Raw genomic sequence first — 10,747 nt, 5'->3', positions numbered from 1 at the left:
CGGGAGTGGTATCAAGTCTCTGCGTTTCTGGGGGATTTTTTGGAGCGGTGGACTCTGAGCTGGAGAACCGGGTTTGACTCCCCACTCCTCCACATGAAGCCAGCTGAGTGACCTTGGGCTAGTCACAGCTCTGTCAGCCCCACCTACCTCACAGGGCGTCTGTTGTGGGGAGGGGAAGGGAAGGTGGATTGTAAGCTGGTCTGATTCTCCCTTAAGTGGTAGAGAAAGTCAACATAGAAAAACCAGCTCTTCTTTTTAAAAAAACATTGCAAGGGAAATTGCAGCGCTCCACCAGCCCTCAATGATGATATTCCACACCTGTTATAAATTAAACTTAACAGTTTTTATTTGGGAGGATGAGAAAAATCATAGTACGCACAGGTTCCTTTCTCACAGCAGGAGCAATTGGTCCTTGACATGGCAGCCCCAAAGGGGAACCGGAAGGGATTTTGGAGGCAAGTGAGCAATTCTAAAATCCCAAAGCTTTGCTTTATATTAGTGATGAACTGAAGGTCAGGTAAGCTTTCTGAATGCCCACAAAAATTTCACAGCATGTTACATACATTCAACGAGACCGAGGGGGTTTGGCTGGTGATGGGGGGGGGGACTTGCACTCTTTAAGTAAGGTCACGCTGCCACAGGCCCCAAGAGAGTCTGCTGTGCCCATTTTGGTGCCAGCCTAAGAGACGGGCTGTGGCACAGGGAGCGAGACACAAATCCTGGTCTAGCAAAGCACCAGCGCCGCTATTAGAACACTGCCGTGCCTCCCAGATCTGACAGGGGCTAATAGACATGATGCACAGTGTGTGAGAGTGTATGATTCACATCCTACAGAAGTTTCCATTATCGCCTCCCGATCATGTCCCAAATTTCTGAGCAGCCCGGACTCAAAATTGGAGGTGCGTTCAGTCTTTTCAGTACGCTGCAACAAAACCTTTTCCAGGTTTAGGAGTGACCCTGCTCATTTAAGTTTTTGCTTGATTCTCTTAGCCAGGTGAGCCTTCTGTCAGGGTGAAAGCCAATCTAGAACAGAGACTCATGCAGAGAAGCAACAGGCAGCCACCTCTGGGAGCCCCGTTCTTTGCTTGCTCCCACCAAAAGCCGAACAGTTGAACCAGCCAGAGCTGCAGCAGGCATCCCACGTTTGGATTTACAGGGGCTGTTAATTTTTCCACGCACACAATTTGGAAACTCTTATTCAAAGTATATATATAAGATAATATCGAGGTAGGTTTTGACTGGAAGACCCTGTACCGGCAACAGCATTAGTGAGCACCTAAATAGGTCGGGGGTGGTGGTGCATAGAGCCAAGATTCCCTTATTTTTTAAAATAAAAAACGATAAAAATTTCCCTCTGCTTGGAGGCAGAAACCAGAAGGAGGATATCACTTGGATAGAAGTCAGTATATAGCTGCCCCCTTTCTGCCGAGGGGGGCTCGGCAATTCAGTCCTCTTGGCCAACCGGGGGGCGGGGGGTAAACATAAGCCGACATTGCAGGCTCACAGCTTCCCTGCGCCCAGCTGGAAACGAGCTTCTCCGGAGATGCCGTACTGCTCCAAAGGATCCTGTGGCCGAGAGAAAGGGGCAGAGGAATCACAGAGCTGGGTCCTCCAGGGTCATCTAGTCCAACCCCCTGCCCAATGGGGGAAATTTACAACTCCCTCCCTCCACACACACACCCAGTGACCCCTACTCCATGCCCAGAACATGGCCAAGATGCCCTCTCTCTCATCATCTGCCTAAGGTCGCAGAATCAGCATTGCTGACAGATCGCTATCTAGCCTCTGCTTCAAAACCTCCAGGGAAGGACCACTTACCACCTCCCGAGGAAGTCTATTCCACTGAGGAACAGCTCTGTTAGAACATTCTTCCTAATGTCTAGAGGGAAACACTTTTGATCTAATTTCCACCCATTAGTTCTGGTCCAACCTGGGGCAACAGAAAACAACTCTGCACCCTCCTCTCTATGACAGCCCTTCAAGTACTTGAAGATGGTTATCATATCCCCTCTCAGTCTTCTCCTCTCCAGGCTAAACATACCCAGCTCCTTCAACCTTTCCTCATAGGACTTGGTCTCCAGACCCCTCACCATCTTTGTTGCCCGCCTCTGGACACGTTCCAGCTTCCTCCCAGATACGGATTGCTGCTCACTTCATTCTACCTACATGCGCGCTGTCACACTGAATAGCCCAGTCACCCACTGCTCAGCGAGCAGGAGACCTCAGGGCATTTTGCTGCTCGCTTCGGAGGTCGTAACTTACAGACGGAGGGGCCGTGGCTCAGTGGTAGAGCATCTGCTTGGCATGCAGAAGGTCCCAGGTTCAATCCCCGGCATCTCCAGTTAAAGGAACCAGACAAGTAGGTGATGTGAAAGACCTCTGCCTGAGACCCAGGAGAGCCGCTGCCGGTCTGAGTAGACAATACTGACTTTGATGGACCAAGGGTCTCATTCAGTATAAGGCAGCTTCCTGCCTCTCCTGGATGGCGTTGCCAGTTCAGCCAGGCATTCCCGCTCAGGCCCCTTTTGCTGAACGCCCCCCAAAGCCCCTCCTCACCTTCCCCGTCATCTTCTGGATCTCATTCCGATAGAAGATCAAGCTGCTTCGCATGAACTCATAGCTGCGGGTGGAAAAGACAGAACTGCTGACCTCATGGCTGGGAGAAAGTGGGGTGGAGGACAGTATCAGCCACGCAGCAGGCCGTGGCTCAGTGGCAGAGCCTCTGCTTGACGTGCGGAAGGTCCCAGGTTCAATTCCCGGCATCTCCAGCTAAAGGGACTGGGCAAGTAGGTGATGTGAAAGACCTCTGCCTGAGACCCTGGAGAGAGGCCATGGCTCAGTGGTAGAGCCTCTGCTCGGCATGCAGAAGGTCCCAGGTTCAATCCCCGGCATCTCCAGTTAAAGGGACCAGGCAAGTAGGTGATGTGAAAGACCTCCGCCCGAGATCCTTGAAAACTGCTGCTGGTCTGAGTAGCCAATACTGACTTTTGACAGACCAAAGGTCTGATTCAGTGTAAGGCACTTCATGTGGAAACACGAGCGGGGAGGGCCACGTGCAAATCTGCCATGAAGCCACTTGGGACAGTTGTGCTCCGCCTAGCCTACCTTGCAGAGTTGTTGTTCTGAACTTAAAATTGGGGGTGGTTCTAGGTGTGTGTCACCTTGAGCTCCTCGGAGGAAGGGTGGGATTACATGACTTGGGGGGGGGGGGTAACAAACGGAGGTGGGGGGTTCCAGGGAGCAATCGCTCGGAGAAGCAAATATACAGCCTGCCCAAAGAACACGCTTCTCCCCAGCCTTTCACTATGATTTCGGTACTTCTGTTTGAACAGGGAACCCCAACCTCGGGACTCTTCTGCTGGAACTGAGGCCTTAAGAACATAAGAAAGGCCATGCTGGGTCAGACCCAGGCCCATCAAGTCCAGCAGTCTGTTCACACAGTGGCCAACCAGGTGGCTCTAGGAAGTCCACAAACAAGACAGCTGCAGCAACATTGTCCTGCCTGTGCTCGACAGCACCTAATATAATAGGCATGCTCAATACAGGCCTTCCCTGCTCTTTGCTTGGAAAAGTCTTCAAAGCTCTTTTCCCTCAACCTCCTGTTTTTAAAGAAAGGGGCTCTCGGATCCAGGCTAGGATTTTTGACAGCACAGCGCGACTGAAATGCCCTCCCAATCCTGCTCCAGTGTCCCCCTGGACCAATTTTTGCCTGTGTGTGGGGGGAAGGGGTTGGGAGCACGGTGGGCTACCACGGCGAGGAAGAAAATAACACTCCACCACTGCAAATCTTTGCATTTGCAGAACTGCTTGTCTGGTCTTTGAACCTCCTGATTCCTATTAAGACCTTATTAATTCCTATTAAGAGCAGCTCCACTCTCCCTCCCCCAGAATGAAGGCCCAGGACGGGCAGCCTCACCTGGCTCTCCGCAGCACCTCGATCCACTCCTGGCACTGCTCGGGCGTGTCGCACTCAAAGTAGTACTTCCTGTCGGGTTCTTCGAGGAAACCTGGAAGGGCAAAGCCGAACACCCGCCCGCCCGCCCATTTGTGAAACATGCCTCCAGCGTGCCTCAGCTGCCTGAGAATACAATTGCTAGACCCCTTTCTGTAGCGTTTTCAAAGTGTTTTGCAAACGGCGTCTTGTTGCAAATCCTTACTGCAGCCCTGTAAGGTAGGCCAGTAAGGAGAGCCAGCGTGTTGTAGTGGTTAAGAGTGGTGGTGTGGAGCGGTGGATTCTAATCTGAAGAACCGGGTTGGTTTCCCCGCTCCTACACATGAGTGGCAGGCACTAATCTGGTGAACTGGATTTGTTTCCCCGCTCCTACACATGAAGCCAGCTGGGTGACCTTGAGCTAGTCACAGTTCTCTTGGAGTTCTCTCAGCCCCACCTACCTCACAGGGTGTCTGCTGTGGGGAGGGGAAGGAAAGGCGATTGTAAACCAGTTTGATTCTTAAGTGGTAGAGGAAGTCAGCACATAAAAAACCATCTCTTTTTCTTCTTCTACTGTTATTCCAGGCCTTTAAGGGGCAAGGACTGAGGCTGAGAGTCAGGCCAGAAGCCACTAGAAGCATTTGTGGCAGTGGCAAGATCTGAACCCAGGTCACGGCTCATTTATTTAGTCCTAGGCCGGGCCAGCTCCTACCCCTAGACTTCAAGTTCTAAGCTCCTTGTGGGGGAGGCAAGTTTCCTCTCCCCACTTATAGACTTATTTTTAATAGGAATTTTTGCACTGAGCACAGGAGAGCTGCAGACTTATTATAAACAGTGGGAATTTTGTGTTAAAATAGTCCGGAATGGGTTGTAAAGACTCTCTCACTGTGGTCCACATATGGGATGTTGTTAGTGTTAGATATACGGAGGCCAACAGGCCTCAAGAAAATGTCCTGTCACATAACAGAGTTTAATGGGTGGAAATAGGCAGCTGAGCTTTTACAATGCCAATATTCTAGACAAAACCACAGTCTGTGCATTTCTGAACTGCAACTGGCTTTCTCCTCAAACACCTTTGCTTTCGGGCAGAAGAGTTGGTTTTTATATGCCGATTTCCTCTACCTTTAAAAGAGAATCAAACTGGCTTACAATCACCTTCCCTTCCCCTCCCCACAACAGACACCTTGTGAGGTAGGTGGGACTGAGAGAGTCCAGAGAGAACTGCGACTAGCCCAAGGTCACCCAGCAGGCTTCATGTGGAGGGGGGAATCAAACCCGCTTCTCCAGGTTAGAGTCCTCCGCTCTTACCACTACACCACGCTGGCTCTTACTCCCAGAACTTATACCCCAGCTACACAGAGCCTGTCTCTTGTGCTTCCATGCAAACTGCAGAACTGAGGTGTGACTGGAAGAAAGCCAACCCAGAGCAGTGACTCATGCAGCATCACACCGGGCAGCCGCATATGGTGGCAAGTGCTTCTGTTGCATCTCTACAGAAATCGTGCAAAAGGGAATCATGCCCCTCTGACCACCAACCAATTCATCTTCCCTCAGACCAAAGGCTCCCGATCCCTTTCCACTGAAAACTGCGCACATTTCCCAGAAAGGTGTCCTGTGACACACACATCCCTGAGTCCCTTCTCTCCCTCCCCACACTTCCCCCAGTACTCACCGATAGAAAAAACATTGTTTTCTTCTTGGTGGATTCTGCAGTGTTCCAACAGCAAAGCACCAATAGGCTACAGACAGACCCAGAGAGAGAGATTCAGATGGACTGCCAGTTTTAATGGAGGTTTATTTATCTCAATTTGGTACAATTATTAGTATTAATAGACACCAGTTTATGCTGATCCCATGGCCTCTCTGGCTTAGCTACTCTGATGTCACAGAGGGGCTGTGCACAAGCGCCCTAAAGGAACCAGAATTCCAAGCTCTGTATGTTAAACCATATAAATCTCTCCCTATGACAATTTTTTAAATTCTGCTTTTCTCTAAGGAGCTTAGAGTGACATAAGTCCTCCATATTTATCCTCACAACAATCCTGTGAGGTAGAGGAAGAAGAGAGAGGGGTGGGTGGCTAGTCAAGGTCAATTCAATTCAATTCAAAAACCTTTATTGGCATAACAAATGGTACAAGGTATTCCAGAATTTGACAAATGATAAAAACATCAATATCAAATTCTGTAGCAATAGATATGAATAAAATGAGGTATGCCGGAGTACAGTGAATATAAGGTATATATAGAAAACGAGTGTCTACAAGTAACCGGAACAGCAGCTATTATATTTTTTGTTTGATTTTTATCATTAGAGCTTGCTTCAAAAACATAGCTACTATTTTTGTAGTTTCTGGATCATACCCGTTCAGTAAAAGTCTAAACAAAGAGTGGGGGGAAGAGTTCCTATCCAAAATTGATGGCATTAAAAATTTAGTACGTAACATTTCACATTCCAATAAAATATGATAAATGGAGTCTATCTGATTCAAGCCACAGCCACAAATTCTCTTTTCCAAAGGGGTACCACGAAATCTCCCGAGTAAAACCGCCGACGGGAAGGCGTTTAGTGTAGCTAGCATAAAGGCCCTGCGGAGGGAAGGATCACTTAGAAAGTAGAAGCAATCCTGGAGGAATCCAAAATTGGCAGAAAGACCCGATTTGGATGAAGAACAAGATAAAGGAGTTGCAGGCAGGACTGTTTGTCTTTCATGGTCAAGTAGTCTTTGCTTAATAACTCGGAAAATGGTTTGGCTGTCCAGCATCAATAAATTGTCTATATCTAATCCCAAGGTTTGCAGTTTGTGTGGGATAAGCGTGAACCACTCTGTATCTGCAGCTTCTTTTAATAAAAAGGGAGTAAGATGATTTTCATTTGGAGAAAAATGAATCTTAATCCAGTATTTAAAAGTTAAGAGCCAAGCTTTGGTCTCTAAAGTCATCATTCCAGTTTCACTAAGGATAGATTGGAATGGGACGCAACTAGGAAGTCCTAGTATTTGGCGGAGGAAGGAAGTCTGTACTGCTTACAAATTTTTATTCAATGCTTCTATCCAGACAGGTATTCCATACAGTAGTTGCGCCAAAATCTTAACTGTAAAAACATGAATAGCTGCAGGTACATATTGGTTCCCTTTTAAGTAAAAAAATCGTTTAATCTGTGATGCTGAATATTTAGCTAAGTTGATGACATTGTTTCCGTGATTTGTCCATGTTAAATTGTAGTTAAAAGTGAGACCCAAATATTTAAAAGTCTTGACCTGCTCTATTGGTGGCTAGTCAAGGTCATCCAGCTTGCTTCATAGCTAAGTGGGGATTTGAACCCAAGTCTCTACAGTTGTAAGTCTAAGAATCTAACCACTGCACCAAACTGCAGGCATTGTAAACATGCCACCGCTAACTGAATGATGCCTCAAAGGCACTTCTTGCTATGAACAACCGCAAGAGTGGGTAAGTGCCATTTTACCTCCGCTTCGTCCGTTCGGAAATAAAAAAGAAAATTGACAACCAGCTTCACAAGGCGCTTCTTCAGTACTGCAAAGAAGAGAGAAGGAGCCACTGAGTCATCGGTATGCTTATCAGCCCAGGGCTCGGAAAAGCAAAGCAGCAAAAAAAACACAAACTCCACAGATAAAGGGGCAACTGAGTCCACTGGGCAGAAGACTCAGAGCTCCCAACCAATTCCTCTCTAGGGGCTGGAGGAGGATGGCCACAACATGGGGGGAGGAGGAGGAGGGAAAGAAATAATAATTGAGGGATAGTAATGCTGGCAGACGTCATTATTATTGTTAGTGCAATCAATGGCGCCCACATGTCAGTGATGCCAAGCAGCACCTAGTATTTACACAGCCTATTATAAAGGCAAGCAGCAAATGAGGTGGTGGCAGAAGACCTTTTAAGCAAACAAATTAATCCCTTTTAGGCAAACAAATATATGCTATATGTTATACTTAGTAAGCTTTCGTGAGTATAATATATGTTATATATTATATTTTAATACCTTTATTGGCATACCATATATGTTAGAGGAAGGAACTGGCAAACCACCTCTGTTAGTCTCTTGCCATGAAAACCCCCAAAAGGGGTCACCATAAGTCGGCTGCGACTTGACGGCACTTTACACACACACACATAATATATGTTATATGGTATGCCAATAAAGGTATGCCAATTATATGATATGCCAAAAAGGAGCCCCGTGGCGCAGAGTGGTCAGCTGCAGTACTGCAGTCCAAGCTCTGCTCATGACCTGAGTGTGATCCCAACGGAAGTCGGTTGCAGGCAGCCAGCTCAAGGTTGACTCAGCCTTCCATCCTTCCGAGGTCGGTAAAAGGAGCACCCAGCTTGCTGGGGGTAAAAGGGAGACGACTGGGGAAGGCACTGGCAAAACACCCCGTAAACAAAGTCTGCCTAGGAAACGTCGGGATGTGACGTCACCCCATGGGTCAGGAATGACCCCGTGCTTGCCCAGGGGACCTTTACCTTTATGCCAATAAAGGTATTGGAATTTGCTATATATTATACTTAATGAGCTTTCAGGAACAGCTAGAAAGTATCTGAGGAAGTGAGCTGTATATTATACTGAATAAGCTTTCGTGAGTATACGTTATATGTTGTAATATATTATGATTATTAAATATTAGTATGCATACTAATAGCATATACTATTAAGTGGGCCATATACGCACAGCTTATTAGTGTGCATAGTATAATGGCTCACGAAAGCTCCCCCACCCCTGCCAGAAACTGCTCACTTCTCCAGCTCTGGCTCTCCCCCCCCCGCCCCCCTTCCCGCTGAGGCCCAGTCACTTCCGCGGCCGCGGGTCTCTGGCCCGGCGCGGCCGGAAGCGTGGGGCGGGGGCACATCCGGGGGTCCCCGTGACGTCACGCCGCCCCTCCCCTCACCGCTTCCCTTCTTGGGGGCCCGCATGAGGACCTCGGCCGCCTTCTCGGCCGGCTGCCGCGACAGCGAGAGCAGCTCCCGCTCGTTGTAGCGCATCGCCGCCCCGCGCCCTTCTGGCCGCCCCGCTCTCGGTGGTCCCGCCGCCGCCGCCCGCGCCAGGGCTCGCGCGCGCTCGCCCTCTCCTTCCGGTTTGCGGGCCGCGGGCCCCGCCTCTTCCTGCTCTTCCCCCGCCCCTTCCGCACCCCTGCCCGGCTTCGGCCGGAAGTGCCGCTGAGCGGACCCGGAAGTGGGCGCTCTCGGCGTGTGGTTTGCTCCGTGCCGCTGTTGGAAGCGGAAAGAGGCGGGAGAGGCAGGTGAGGGGGGGGGGGGCTCTGGCTGGGGGAAGGAACGACTTTGGTGGGGGAGGGGCTCTGGCTGGGGAGGGGGCTTTGTCTGAGGAGGGGGGCTTTGGCTGGGGGAAGGAACAACTTTGGTTCGGGAGGGGAAGCTGGGGAGGGGGAAGGAACGACTTTGGTTTGGGAGGGGTCTTTGTCTGAGGAGGGGGGCTTTGGCTGGGGGAAGGACCATCTTTGGTTGTGGGGGCTGGGGAGGAGGAAGGAACAACTTTGGTTGGGGAGGGGGGGCTCTGGCTGGGGAGGGGGCTTTGTCTGAGGAGGGGGGCTTTGGCTGGGGGAAGGAACAACTTTGGTGGGGAGGGGGCTCTGGCTGGGGAGGGGGCTTTGTCTGAGGAGGGGGGCTTTGGCTGGGGGAAGGAACAACTTTGGTGGGGAGGGGGCTCTGGCTGGGGGGAGCGCGCCCCTCTATCCCTTTGCAATATTCTTATCCAGTCTGCTAGTCCTCATTAAGGATATTCCCTTCTCCCCGCCTGCCAGCTCGAGTTGCCACCTCCAGCCTGGGACGTTCCTGGAGATTTGGGCGGGGTGCAGCCATTTATTTATTGTTTTCTTATCTATCGCTCTCCCCGACAAAAGGTCAGAGCGCCTTACAGCAGAGTCCACACATTAAATTCAATAAAATGCATTATAACCATTTGTTTATCAATATAAATAAGCCCCGTAAATATCAGCCATTGATAAAATCGCTACATAAATGCATAAAATGATGCTCCTCGTGGTGTATCTAGTACGCAGGACCAATGAGAAATAATCAAAGAGCAGATATTCCGCCCACCTAGTAGTCAACCTAAATAAAGACGTGGGGAGAGACAGGGACTTCTCTTTGGGCTGGTGGCCAGGTGTAATTCCCAGAAGGTCTCCAGGTCCTACCTGGAGGTTGGTACCTGTACTGCCAACCTGTGCATGCCCACAAAAGTGAAGACTGTGAGTTAAGGGAGGCCAAACTCCGCTACATTACTGGCAGCCTGGTCTCCCAGAGGCAGTTGTCATACTTGAGTCCCAGTGAGAAGGATGAATGAGTAATGAAAATAATTAAATAAACAAAGTTCCCTAAAGGCAACCAGGTGACAGACTCTTGACAGGCTATCTGCTTTAGGTTGATGTCTCATTTTTCCTTCAAGTATCTGAGGGCAGCGTTCTTTGTCTTATCTATGTCACAACCCTGTGAGGTGGCTGAGAGAGAGAGAGAGATCATCTGGCCCACAGCCACCCAGAGAATTTCAAGCTGGAGTGGGTGTTTGAATGTGGATCTCTCACAGCCTAATCCTGTAACCTCTGCGCTGCAATGTAGGCTTCCCAATGTGTTAATGATAACGAACCTTGGAGTAACCTGTAATGATGACTGAAGGGAACCTCCACATCCAGAGGCATTAAACATCTGAATACCAGAGCTAAGAGGCAACTTGATGCTGAGGTAGTTAGTTGGCCACTGTGTGGAACAAGATGCAGGACGAGATAAACTCAATAGTCTGACCCAGCAGGACTGTTCTCATATTCATCATTTAAAACCAACTTTACCTG

General features: G+C 49.4%; 1 protein-coding gene across 1 annotated transcript; it reads right to left on the bottom strand.

The window, feature by feature from the left end:
• Positions 1-1,442: 1,442 nt before the first annotated feature.
• PLEKHJ1 (pleckstrin homology domain containing J1) lies at positions 1,443-8,937 on the bottom strand. Its single transcript, XM_056845340.1, has 6 exons — positions 8,834-8,937; positions 7,395-7,462; positions 5,604-5,670; positions 3,917-4,007; positions 2,557-2,620; positions 1,443-1,566 (listed from the first exon to the last, which is right to left on the bottom strand). The coding sequence occupies exons 1-6, from the start codon at positions 8,925-8,927 to the stop codon at positions 1,501-1,503; spliced, it is 450 nt and encodes a 149-aa protein (XP_056701318.1). The 5' UTR covers positions 8,928-8,937; the 3' UTR covers positions 1,443-1,500.
• Positions 8,938-10,747: the final 1,810 nt, after the last annotated feature.

This window comes from Euleptes europaea, chromosome 2 (genome assembly GCF_029931775.1).
Source record: "Euleptes europaea isolate rEulEur1 chromosome 2, rEulEur1.hap1, whole genome shotgun sequence".
Classification (NCBI taxonomy): Eukaryota; Metazoa; Chordata; class Lepidosauria; order Squamata; family Sphaerodactylidae; genus Euleptes; species Euleptes europaea.
This window is presented reverse-complemented; position numbering and strand designations above follow the sequence as displayed.